Source organism: Canis lupus, unplaced genomic scaffold (genome assembly GCF_011100685.1).
Source record: "Canis lupus familiaris isolate Mischka breed German Shepherd unplaced genomic scaffold, alternate assembly UU_Cfam_GSD_1.0 chrUn_S1797H1994, whole genome shotgun sequence".
Lineage (NCBI taxonomy): Eukaryota > Metazoa > Chordata > Mammalia > Carnivora > Canidae > Canis > Canis lupus.
The window spans coordinates 23,126-36,773 of NW_023330653.1; the positions used below are offsets into that span (position 1 = coordinate 23,126).

The 13,648-nt window shown below is 43.4% G+C and overlaps 1 protein-coding gene across 2 annotated transcripts in view; it reads right to left on the reverse strand.

Annotated features, from left to right (window-relative positions):
* The window catches only part of RFT1 (RFT1 homolog), a 37,609-nt gene that overhangs the window by 10,265 nt on the left and 13,696 nt on the right, over positions 1–13,648 (reverse strand). Inside the window, exons 7-10 of one of the 2 annotated variants that reach the window (XM_038589255.1) lie at positions 7,267–7,345; positions 3,962–4,012; positions 2,376–2,506; positions 1,084–1,228 (exon numbers count right to left, since the gene is read on the reverse strand). In XM_038589255.1, the coding sequence (XP_038445183.1) occupies positions 1,084–1,228; positions 2,376–2,506; positions 3,962–4,012; positions 7,267–7,345 (406 nt within the window). The remainder of the gene's footprint in view (positions 1–1,083; positions 1,229–2,375; positions 2,507–3,961; positions 4,013–7,266; positions 7,346–13,648) is intronic. The other variant, XM_038589256.1, reaches the window with a different exon arrangement.

Below are 13,648 nucleotides of genomic sequence, written 5' to 3' on the forward strand. Positions count from 1 at the left end.
GTTCATTGGCGATCACCTTTCTAGAAGGCAGTGCTGTGTGAAATGGTTGACTGCCCAGTCTTTGCACAGGACTTAAGAATGGCTTCCTAATGAGCCTCCCCAGCGAGCCTCCCCAGCTTCCTAATGAGCCTTCCTGCCTGTGATGGAAACACAAGCCTCACAGCATCCGCCCCAGGCGGCTGCCAACCACACTACGGTTTCACAGCAGGTGTTTCTCCAAAATGAATGACCTTTGCTCTCGGGTAGAGACTTGGCCCCTCCTCCCCTACTACCCAAAGTTTGGGCCCATTATAGTGGAGACCAAAACATGCCAGTGAACTTGTAAAATGGCACTGGACAAAGCCCCTTTCATTGAGATGTGGCACAGAAAGAAGTCTTCAGAGTTCTTGTCTAGTGACCTGAGGAACTGAAAATATCTTTGCTGACCCCAAGAAGAAACATTGCAAATGGACTACCAGCGTATGGCCCTGCACATTATGAAACTGGTGAAGTCCCCAAAGCCTAGCAGTGTTGTGAGATGCTCGGTGGCATGGGCACCAGGTGTTTCAAAGTTAGATACATTCGATACTTTTGTCCTTCCAGAACCAAGAGTCACTAGATTAAACATGCCATTTTACTTGCCGAGATCAATTTTATTCTCTGCAAATGGCTCTGAGTTATCCTTCAGAGACTTTCATGCATCAGGCTGTGATATTTATGTGGCATTTACTACCTTCAGATGTGTTTAGTATCAAGCGGAGACTCATTAGAATCTGCTCTCTGCCTTCTTCCCTCACCCCAGAGGGTGCACAGGGAAGTGCCCAGCAAAACACATTTTAGGCCTGGGAGGAAAGCCAAGGATTCATAATGACTTCTCCAAGTGAGGTTGGGAGACTGAATGCCCTGGTGCCAGAGCCCCTGGACGGCACTGAGCTGTTTCTGACCTTGAGTGTGGGGAATGGTCTCAGAGCCCCAGGCACTGACAGCGTTCCCTACACTGGCAGATACCAACCTATATATATGCACGCAAGTTTTTGAACTGCAAAAGACTCTTCTGTTTCTGTTCAGAAATTAGAACAAATTTGCCAACACTCTTGCGCATACCTGATCCAGAGCTAAGCATGGCCCCTCCATAGATATCCAAAGCCAGCTGAGAATAGGCAAAGCCAAAAATGGTGATGGTCAGGCCGGCCAGCAGGGCCAGCTTGAGCAGGGACTCCAAAACCGCAGCAGCCACGGCAACATCCTCCTGGGGTGGAGGGAGAGGGAAGGAAGTTGGATGAATCACGAGCTAAAGAAAAACCTCACATCTGGCTTTCCTTCTCTGCTGTCTTACAGATCACTCTTTCAACTGCTGAGAGGTATCCTTGCTTTTCTACAGCCTGTGTTTGTTTTCACGTCAATTAGCAAGAGGGAAATGAAGGGAAAAAGCCAATCTGTGCCTCCATAGGTAGTGCAGGGAAGGTTTGGTTTTTAGCTCATTTAGGATAAGTTATTTCAAAGGTTGCTTAGGAAACATTCACCTTCCTCTCTGATATTTATTCTTCAATAGACAGCAAGTTTTTAAATTGCTAGCTGGCTAGTTTTGTCAGTGTGCTTCTCCTGACAAACGTCTCCAAATCCTGACGTTCCTGTCAAAGCATGCTTAGGAAAATATTCCTAAATCAACAGAGAACCAGATTAGTTCATTCTGAGATATTGTGCATAAACTGTATTTTGCAAAGTGTCTTCTAAGACACATAAGAGGCTGACTTAGCCTCTTTTTAATTCTAAGATAAGTCAGACATTTTCAATGGTTTTAGAAAAAGGGGTTTCTAACAACCAATATGCCTGATGAAAATCTCTTCTGCATTTACCAATCGGAGTAGGCAGATTTCCATGGCCAGAGTGCAGTCTGGGCACATGAATTCACTATATTTAAGGAGCTTAGACACCTGGTGTGGTGAAACCTAATGACCATGTCCTTTCCTCACCACACCATATGCAAGCCTTGCCCCAACCTCTGCCTCCTTTGGCTCACTTTTGGTTCTTGAGAATCTGAGGATGGAGGAGACAATCTCATTCTTCCAGCTAAGCCTAGAGCATGGGTGGTGGGGGGTGGTCTATGCCGCACGGGGGACAGCCGCAGAGAGTTCTGAGAGTTCAAGAATTAGGTCACAAGGAAGGACTAAGGGTAAGAAGGGAAGGGCAAAAAAAAAAAAAAAAAAAAGAAAAAGAAAAAGAAGGGAAGGGCAAGCCAGAGCAAAAGAAGTGAGCTCAGAGTCCTGACATCATTCATGAAGGTGATGGAAGAATGAAACCCAGAAGGAAATTTCAGATCAAACAAGAGAAACTCATTGCTGTTTATCCTGCAATTGGAGAATTCACTTGAGATAATGACATAAGACCAAGAGTACCTGCTTCTGAAGTGTGGCATCCTTTCCTCTCTCCAGTACCTTAGCAAAGAATATGTAAAAACTCTCCTCTATTGGCTGGAAAATTAACCTGGCCACAAGGGAGCCAAGATTATTTACTATATCATATACACCTATAAGACAAAAAGGAAGAAATGATGATTCCTCCTGGTTTTTCTATTTGAATTTTCACAGCACCACAAACAGTTTTTCTAATTTAATTTTTTAAATTAAACTGAGATAGAGATTCACATGTAGTTCTAGAAAATAACAGATCCATTACCCAGTTTCCTGACAAGTAACATCTTGTGAGAGCATTGCACAATATCACAGCTAGGATACTGACATTGATACAGTCAAGATATAGAACATTTCTATCACCAGCACCCTCTTATAAAAATCATTAATGCCAGGAGTGCCTGGGTAGCTCAGTCAGTTGGGTGTCCAACTCTTGGTTTCACCTCAGGTCTTGATCTCAGCGCCCTGGGATTGAGCCCCACGTCAGGCTCCAGGCTCAGCAGGTAATCTGCTTGAGGATTCTCTCCCTCTGCCTCTCCCCCTACCCCTTCTCTCCCCCAAATAAATAAGTAAATCTTAAAAAAAAAAAATCACTTAAAAATAATTTAAAAATAATTTTAAAACTTAAAAAAATCACTAATGCTAAGTTGGTTTTTAAAATTTTTTCTTTCTATTACCTGAGGATTACAGTCAAAAATAAATATGAAAAGGGGTGCCTGGGTAGTTCATTTGGTTAAGCATCTGACTTCAGCTCATGTCATGATCTGAGGGTCCTGGGATTAAGTCCTAAGCTGGGCTTCATGTTCAGCAGGGAGTCTGCTTAAGAATTCTCTCTCTCTCTCCCTCTGCCTCTCCCCCCGGTCATGTTCTCTTAAATAAGAAAGGAAAGAAAGGAAAGAAAGAAAGGAAAGAAAGGAAAGGCAAGAAGAAAGGCAGGAAGAAAGGCAGGAAGAAAGGTAGGAAGAAAGGCAGGAAGAAAGGCAGGAAGAAAAGAAAGAAGAAAGAAAAGAAAAGAAAAGAAAAGAAAAGAAAAGAAAAGAAAAGAAAAGAAAAGAAAAGAAAAGAAAAGAAAAGAAAGAAAAAGAAAAGAAAGAAAAAGAAAAGAAAGAAAAGAAAAAAAAATAAGAAAGAAAGAAAGAAAGAAAGAAAGAAAAAAGAAAGAAAGAAAGAAAGAAAGAAAGAAAGAAAGAAAGAAAGAAAGAAAGAAAGAAAGAAAGAAAGAAAAAATATTGAGACCTATCTAGCTGTATAAATATGGAGCAGATCTGTGATGGTCATGATGAGCTCCCTTTTCTCTTAGCACTCCAACCCCTCCAACGGGCACCAGAGCTCTGCAGAAACCAGGGGATCTCAAACGAGGGCCTGCCAGCTGAGTCATATGGAGGGGGGGGGTAGTCACTGCATGCACTGTAGATATTTGCAAAGACCCGCAATCTTCAGGAATCATTTTATTACAGCCCTCATCTTTTATAATCATCAGGTTTATTATTCTTTATTAAATGTATCAAACTGCTGAGAAATATATTAGAAAGTATCTACTAATGGTGTTCACTACAGCATTTTCATCTTACCTTGATCACCAAAATTTAACACATTCAAAAAAGTCATTATGTATCGCTCACCTACAAACAGAGAAGCAAAATAATTAGCATTTCAAGGGCACATTATTTTCTTGTTTCCTTCTTATTGTCCATCAACTTTTCAGCTGGCAAATACTCTCAAAGAAGAAAAATTATATAACCAATTGAAGACATCTTCCTCATCCAAATGTTGATTTCAAATAATCTTAAAATAGTAACAACTGGGAGAGTGCTAGGGGATTTATTGACAGCAAATCTCCAAACCATTAAATTAAAAACAAAACAAAAATCAATAAAACCAGTCTAATAACTTAAAAAAGGAGGGGGGGGGAAGATTACAAAAATGTTAATAATAAAGATGATTGTCCCAAATTTTAAGTGTAAGTTCTGTGAAATGATAGGTCCATGATCATGTGCATACACTCATCAAGTTGCCTCCCTGGGTGGAGAAAGCTCCATGGAGGCTGGAGAGGCTCTGGAATGCAAGCTCATGATTCAAATCTAAGGCTAACGCCTTCAAGGTGAAGACACCAACCCAGAGCCCCATCCCCACCTTCCATAAATTTTATTATCCATGAGTAGAAAACACAGTCCACTATGGAGATGGAGCTCTGAAGAATGACCACAGCCCAGAGGGCAAATTCTCACCTCCTACCAACCTGCTCAAAAAGGAAAACAATATTCAGAAGCCAGAAGCAGTGAGGTTCTTAGGTCTCCCTTTGGTCCTGGACTCCCTGCAGTCTCCCAGCACTGTGTCTGAGGCAGGGTCCTCTGTAGGCCGTCCCAGGTGGGGCCCACAGGACAGCACTAGGTCCTATCTGCATCTCTGCACTGCTCTGATTCATCCTCACTGCTAACAGTCCCAGCTTCAGCAATACAGATCTTAAGGCCACCCCTCCTTTCACACCTTTAAATTGCTCTTTAGTGTTTGCAAAACTCCAGGTTCCTTAATTCTGCATTTGACGCCTTTGTAAGTTGACCCCGTGCTATGTTTTTAGTGCTCTTTCACCGACTTCATCCCCATCTCCCAGCACTACATTGTCATCCTCTGGTTTACCTGACCAGCTTTTAGCCCTTCTGAGCTGCTCAGCTTTGGGCTGGGCCCCTCCTGCTCCCAGCCTCGGCTCTTAGCATGCTGGCCACCTAGTCTGGCTTTTCCATAGGGACCTGACTCTGCTCTGGTACAACTGCCCTCTCCTCCCACAGTCTCTAAGCTCCCTGGGGACAGGAACTACATCTCCCTCATTTCTCTGTCCCTGGTTTCCTAGCAGAGCTCCAGGAAATGCAAGAGCACTTGAGAGACAGTAATGTTTCCAAGTACACCCCTCACAGCATCTTGGGTGAGAGAATGAGCTCCTTGAGGCTGTGGCCTATAACTCATTCATCTGTATATTCTCAGCACCTGGCACACAGTGTTCAGGAAATGTGGGGGCAGAAGGTAACAGCATCTATATTTTTGCTATTACAACGAATGGTTTCAACTTTTTTTAGAGTTGTAGTTTTTAGAGAAAAAATAATTGGGGGGCGGATGTTCTCTTGTCCAGCCACTTCCTTATTTCACAGCAATGGAGACGGAAGCCCTGAGAGGTTCCCAACAGCCCTCTGCTGTCACACCAGCAAAGGTCTAGCCATAGAGCAAGCAAGCAATCGGTACCACATTCAGGCCTGGTTTATACCTGCTGCCGTCTAGCTACTGCGGCCCAGGCAACCAATTTAGGGCCATTGCATGGACTGGATCCATTCCTCAACTCGTTTAAACTGCTCTTAAAACTTTGGGAGAAAGTACATAAAAGCAAACACCCTTTCCAAATTCCCTCTATTGATTTTCCTTATTCTAACAATGTAAACTATCACAATATACAATTTCACTACAGGTACCTTTCTTTATCAACAACAAATACTTGTTGAACACCAAGCATGTGCCAGTCCCAGCAGGGTATTGGGGAGACAGTAGTAAACAGCACATCCTGCTCCCAATAAACATAGAGTTAAGGCACCTTCACTCAACTTTTTTTAGAGTTGAGCTCTAAAAGCTCTCCAAAGGCTTCTGACCCTTTCCCCAGAAGTCCTGTGAACAAGTTCTACTTTTGTAATGGCAATGTTATATAGGCTCAGGCTAGAAATAAGCACTCTCAGGGCTCAGGAGCCCTCAGACCCCTCCTGATCCCATCCCTTAACTCACAGATGGGGATAGGCTTAGAAGAGTTATTTCCCTTTAAAAGCATAATTAACAAAAAATAAAGAGGGAAAAAGGAAAATAACAATAATAATGATGGCTATATTAGAATGCTAGAATTATAGGGAACTTTTCTCTATTTTCCAAAATTTTTGAAACAAGGTTATACTATTTTTACAATTAAAAGATAATGTTTGAGGGGCGCCTGGATGGCTTGGTTGGTTAGGCGACTGACACTTGATTTTGGCTCAGGATATGGTCTCAGGGATATGAGATCCAGCCCTGCATCTGGCTCTGTGCTTGGGATGGAGCCTGCTTAAGATTCTCTCCCTCCCTCTTTCTGGCTATCAGCCCTGCAGCTCACACACATGTGCACTCTCCCTTGCTCTCTTAAAAAGACAATTTTTGAAAAGATTTAAAAATACGTTCAGTAATAGATATATGGATATACAGACATATGAAATTTATACAGAGAGAAACCACTAACTTTACCAGCTTCTTGCTGCCTCAAATCTCATTCTTTGAACTAAAGCTGGGCATAAATAAACCAATACACATGCACAGAAAAACTAGATGTACTTTCAGCTCCAGGCCAGCCCTCTGTGTGGAGAGCTCTGTCACTGTTAAACTGGAAAGCCATAAGAAATTGGGACTCTGGCAAACTATCACACAGGTGAATCTTATTATTTAAGAAAATAAAATGATGGAAATCTGGTTCTTTAAAAATGTTCAAAAGAAGAAGTATATAAAAAGTTAGAATAGGATAATGAGATTACAGATATTTTCTTTATTTTCCAAATTTTCTCTAATTGATATAGAACTTCATGATACATCTCTTTAAATGATAAAACACGGGATTTGGGAATTAGACTTGAATTCAAATTAAGTTGTTCCTCATTACTAGGACCCCGCAGAAGTTATACAATAGCACTGACCCTCACTATCAAGCTAAATAAATGTCAGTTTCCCTCTCCCTATTTAAAAAGCTTCTATTTCTGAGGTTCCTTTGCCCAGGGGGCTCCAGAAAGCATGTTGCCTGGGTTTAGGTAATCGGTAGTTCTGTGGAATCCCCTTTTTCAAACTATGGTGTCCTGATTGCTAAGAGTGACTTTTCACTTACCTTCTGTCAAAATCTGCTTCAAGAAAGACTGTTTGAAAAAACTCCAAGTCAATTTAGCCTCTTTCCAATTTACAAAAGCCTAGAAGAGAAAACAAAACAAAAGCTCCTAGGTATTGCAAGTCTAAGAGTAAAATAAATAATCCTACAGGAGAGGCAAACTCATTTTGGTCCCTAAATCCCAAGTTGGGGAGTTCCTACAAATTTTTCAATTAATGCTAAGCACATAGAAGGCACCTGACAAATCCTGGCAAAGGGTTTCCATTGTCCTAGAGATAAACTCTCTAGGTGGAGTGTTGGTATAAGAAGCCCACCCAGGAATCATTTGCTGAGAGCCCTAAGGAACTGTGCTGTCCCCTTGCTGCTCAGTTAAGCTGACCATATTTAACCCACGCAACTCAGAGTCATCTCCTTCCTTAGACAATGTCTGAAGCATGCCAAGCTGCAGAACAAATTCTACTCCATACACCCCACACCTTAATGCTATATTTAGCCATCCAGGGTCCCTTCACACAATGTATAAATGAACTTTGTGTATTTCAAAAGGAAGCCAGGCTTCCTAGGTCATGCAAACCGCTCAGAACTGATGACAGAGGAAAGGAAAAAAAACAAACCCAGAACTTTTGATATAGCTCTTCCCAAGCTGTCCATTTCCTAAGGACAAGGAAGGTAAGAAGAAAGCAGACACTTAGGAAGGGCAGAGGTCAACTTGTAAGAGTAGGCAGTCTTAAAGCCAGACTGCTGACCACAAAATGGAAGAGGGAGGCAGCTAGCTGGATGAGATTTCTTTCTTTCTTCCCCAGTGCACCCCGGGGCCTCTCCTCTCTCATGGAGGGATCCTAGGATCCCAGAATATTTAGTCTGGGTGTTATGTTAGGTGCTTCATTTCAAGGACCTGAATTTTGAAAAATTCTTATTAACTCAAAGTGATGACTTTGAAAGGGAGGATTTCATAGGGTTCTTTGGGAGGAAAGGGGTAAATCACAAAGGTCAAGCCCATTCCACCTCTCCAAAAGATCAGTTACAGCTATAGAAGTTGCCTGAAGGGCAGATGTAGAACCTGTCCCAGTCACATGGGCCCCTCATCTCAGCCCAAAGCCCACTGGTGTAGAGCACTGCTGTCCAGTGAAATATAATGCAGGCTATATAAATACATATATAATTTAAGTTTTTCTAGAAACCACAGTGAACAGTAAGAAAAATAAAGTAAAATTATTTTAATATATTTATTTAATCCAAAACATCATTTCAACATGTAAGTAAATATTAGAGGCATTTCATGTTTTTTTCATACTAAGTCTTTGAAATCAGTGCTTACATTGCATGTACAGCCCAACTCAATTCCAAATGCTCTAAAGCCACATGTGGCCGGACACAGTAAGTGTAGAGTATCTCTTGAAAACAAGGGTCACTTTCAGTCTTCAAATCTCTTCAGCCCTTGGTTTCAGAGCCTTTCTTCTAGACACTGTGAAAACAGGCCTGAATCTTCCAAAATCACGCTGCCCTCAAAGCATCATTGCACCTGGAGTAGATGCCACTGGGAGCTCTAGTCCAAGAGTAAATCTCCCCTCTTTGCTGTACAAGAAAAGTAGGCATGAGGGCGCCTGGGTGGCTCAGCCAGTTAAATGTCTGCCTTAGTTCAGGTCATGATCTCAGGGTCCTGGGATCAAGTCCCACATTGGGCTCCCTGCTCAGTGGGGAGTCTGTTTCTCCCTCTCTCTCACTCAAATAAATAAATAAAATCTTGAAAGAAAGAAAGAAAGAAAGAAAGAAAGAAAGAAAGAAAGAAAGAAAGAAAGAAAGAAAGAAAAGAAAGAAAGAAAGAAAGAAAGAAAGAAAGAAAGAAAGAAAGAAAAAGAAAGAAAGAAAGAAAGAAAGAAAGAAAGAAAGGAAGGAAGAAAAAGAAAATTAGGCATCTCCTTTCCCCAGAACTAAGAGCGCCAGAGTACACCACTAGGGGGCACTGTGAGCCACATCATCCTAGCACTGATCCCGCCCTTCGCTCCAGGGGAGTTGTGGGCAGCTCTCTCTCTCAGTCTCTCTGTCACACTCTGCGCCCCACACCAGGTGGTCCTCTGGGGAGGCCTGGGCAGCAGTGCCTGTGTTCTTTTCCGAGGAAAGGAGCAGTTACAGCTGGCCATGGAGCTTTTGTGAAGACTACTTGCCAGAAGGCTGTGAATGGGTTTAGGAATATGACTGAGCTCTCTAAAAAAAGGTTGTTTACTAGAGTGTAATCTTGACAGTGTATCTGATCTGAAAGCTCATATGGGAGCATTCCATTCTCCTAATGCGTTCAACTTAAATGGAACTGCAGTTTAGAAGGAATGGTGACACCACTTATCTCAAAAATGCTCACTCAGGACATAGAGGCAGGAAGTCTGATCAGAGATTGGGTTTCTTCTTCAAGGTGTCTGCTAAGTGGTAGAAAAGAAGCAGCATGGGTTTTGGGCTTTTACCATTTTGTTTAGAATGTATTCATCACTTGGGAGGTCAAAAGAGGCCTATTTCACAAGAGCTAGGTTGGTACTGCTTAGCTGGTCTTCACAACTCTGTGTTTCTCTGGAATCCTCTGATCAATAAGCCATTCCACTGCCTTGCTGTACTAGTGGACGGCAAAAGGTGATAGGCAGTATCTCAGGGAAAGGTATGCAGTCAGAACTCGAGGATACATGATGGCTTAATGTGAGTCAGTCTTCCCCTTCCCAAACTCTTCTGCTTCAGGATGGTCCAGCAGCCATGTGCCTCCCATACTGACAGGAGTCACCGAGGAGTCTGCAGCCAATGGCCCTGTCCTGCCCTGTATCACGTATACATCCCACACCGGACCCCTTCCCCTCCCTCTTGCTCTGGGGCCATCAACTCTGCCCCAGCTATGTCCACACTCACACGTCCACCCACCCTCCCACTGTCCTCATCACTCCTCATTTGGACAACTGCCACTGCCTCCTCATGAGCTTTTTCACTTCCAACCTTTTTTCTAGCCCATCCTTCTCCTGGAAGGGTTCAGGTTTCGGAGTCAAGCTCAGACACTAAGGCTCAAGCTGCAGTTCTCAACTTCTTAGCGTAAAAACTATGGGCAAGACACTTAATTTTGCTAAGCCTCAGTTTTCCCATCTGCAAAATGGGTAAGGAGTCATATCTCCTAGATCTGATATGAGGATTGAATGAGAGAAAACAAGACACTCAATGTGAAACAGATGGCAAGCGCCTCAACATAGGCAATTGGATCACAGCACTGCTCACAAAACTTTCATTAGGATCCCCTGCCCCTGAATCAAGTCCACACTCCAAGACACTGAGGCCACTGCTACCTGGCCCTAGCCCAGCAGGCCATAACCTCCTTCCACCATTTGCTTCCTCTCCCCTCGTGCACTGTCCAGCCAACCTAAGTATAGCAGTCACCTCTGCAATCCCAATGTCAAGACAGTGATGGGCATATAACTGGTTCCAAGCAAATGTTCTTTCTTCCCGCAGTGGCAAATGTGCATTTTCACTACACATGCACATTCACTTCTGCCTGCCCAAGTGTCAAGGCCCTGCTCAAAAAAGCAGCTTCCTGCAGAAAGTCTTCTTCCATGCTCCCATATGGAATTCATGTTCTTTCTCTGTGCTTCTATTTTGTTAACACTACACACAGTGATTATCTGAGTACATACCTTATCTCTTCACCACAATGCAAGTTCTTTTTTTTTTTTTTTTTTTTTTTCACAATGCAAGTTCTGAGGGCGGGGACCCCACTCAAGGTACCTGAAACAGTACTTAACACAGAATACTGCTTATCACATGCTTGCTGTGTTAAATTCCTCAGATGTACTTAAACATTTGCAGATCTCTCCTATGAAATCACTCAGATGTTAAAGAATATAAAAGATATAAAAAGCAGCCATTATTTGAGGTATCATTTATTATAAGGCTAAAAAAGTCTCTTATAGAAGATAGAATTCTGCAAGTACAAGAAATCTATCTCCCAATTTGGTCAAATCAGTTTTTTTTTTTTTTTTTTTTCAAATCAGTTTTGGATGTAACTGTTTGACCAGCTCTGTGTGAAGGAGCCTCCAGTGTGCAAAGCAGCTTCCAAGAGTCACGCTGCTGGTAGTAAAATCATCAACTGCATTCAGACTCATCTCATTTCTTTCCTCTTTCACAAAAATAAACTTGAATAATGAATTGTTCTATCTGAAAAATTGTTATGTCAACAAATAACTACTTAGGGCAATAAGCCAGTTTCTTTCAGAAGACTACACAACAGAGATTAAACACATAGACTAAGGTTAGTCCACAACCCATGTAACCCCATGTTACAGAGAAGTGGGTCCAAAATCAGGTATGTGATGTTGGTTTGGTCACTTAACTCCTCTGAATCTCAGTTTTCTCATTTGCAAAACAGAGACAAATGTCTCACAGGGTTACTATGATGGTTAAACACACGAGTCTGTGTAAAGTGCTCAGCATAGTGCAAGGCACAGTCAGCAATGGTAGTTATTATAAATGGCTCTTTGTCCAAGTTCAAATATTTCACAATTCTTTAAGTCTTAAAAGGGGCCTCATGGGTCATGCAGACCAATAATCTCACCTTAAAAATAAGGACTCTGAGGTCTGGAGAGAGTCCTGCCTCCCAAACATACAGGAAGCTCCCTGAGGCCCAGCAATCACCTTCCTACATGTCTGTAACCCTGATGGCACCCCACATGGGGCTGTGCTGTCAGCAGGAATGGCACCACTGTGTAAGAGGAGGTACACATACCCTCTCACAGTCAAGGCTTCTGTCTTGGCAGTATGAGTCTGGGTACTTTTGGGGGGTATGCCAGATGGAACCACTGAGGCCCTAGCCCAATGCTGTCAGACACCACCTCACTAGGATGTGCCAGTGGAGCTACTCCTACACAAAGCAGCAGCGGCATGGGGGTGACGGTATCAGCTGTCACTTATGGACACCCACTTGTGCCAGCCATGTACTAAGTACTTCCCATGCCCCATTTCATCCCACTCCCACAAGCACCTGAGGAGAGTGGTACTCTCCCACTTGACAGATAAGGAAACTGTAGCTCAGAGCTGCAAGTCCACCATTGGGTTAAATATACACTCGCTGCCCTCCTATCCTCCTATCCTCCTAAGGCTCTCCTCGCTGCCCTCTATCTCCTTGCCTCTAATAATGGTCCAAATGCTCCTTTTCAAAATACTCCTGGGCACAGGGGCTGACCCAGGCTTGGTATAGATGAACCCTGGGGAGCACTGAGGAGGGAGACTTTCTTGCACTCTCAGACCTGCTCTGCATGCAGGCAGCAGAAGCTCCAGGCAGAAGTGATCCCAAATCCTTATCTTCTCAGCCTTCAGATGAAGCAACCTGGTATCCCAAAATGCTATGTCCATTTAGGTTAAAGGTGGGATCTGTTTGATCAGGATGGAGAACTCTCATTTAACAAATGAGAATTATCCGTCTTGGTTACGTAACATCTGATCTTTCTTGAAAAGCTGTATAATAGGATTCCATAAGTTCTAAAACTTTCAGCTCAAATACTTCACTACTTTCTCAAGTAATCACAAAAGAGGAATAAGGAGAAGTCCAGCTGAAGCCTCACCTCAACTACATGCACCACATCTAGCCGGCAAACAAACAGGGGGAAAGGGGAATGTGGGTGGGCCAGTTTGCAAAGCCTCTGAGCAGAGGCAATGCGGCATCACATCACGTGCACAACTCCGCAGCCACAGACAGTAGCAACGACCCCACCAGAGTCAGGAAATAAAAGTCAAATGGACTGACAGTTGAAGAGTTCAGAAGGAAAAGGTTATGCCTTGCTCCCACACATCAGCACCTAGAATCCTCAGGGGATTTCTCCAGGGGAAAGCGGGGCACCGGAAAGACTGGCCTGACTCTAGGTAACAGAGCTACAGGGAAGTCATCTCTGCTTTGTTAGGGCGTCGGACTCTGTGCTGGAAGCCAATCCTGGGAAAAGCCAAGACATGGAAGAACAAAGAGTGTGGCACGCAGTGGCCACAGCCTGTGATCTGCGGGGATTCAAGCCACTCCAGGCTCCTGCCCTTATGCTGACCCTCAACTTGAGCAGACAGTCTCTAAGCCTCAGTTCCTCAACCCTAAAATAGAAATAATAATGTCAGCCTCACAGAGTTGGTATAAGCATTAACTCAGGCACGTAAAGCATTCAGTGTAGGGGCTAAACGGGGAAGTTGTGTTCCCTGGGGGACATTTGTCTCCCATGGAGACATTTTGGGTGATTACAGCTGAGAGGTGGTAGCTACTGGCATCTAGTGAGTAAAGATCTGCTAAACATCTTACAAGGCACAGGACAGCCCCCAACAAACAATTATCCAGCCCCAAATGTCAGTAGTGCCGAGGCTGAGAAGCCCTGGCCTAGCACACAGCGAG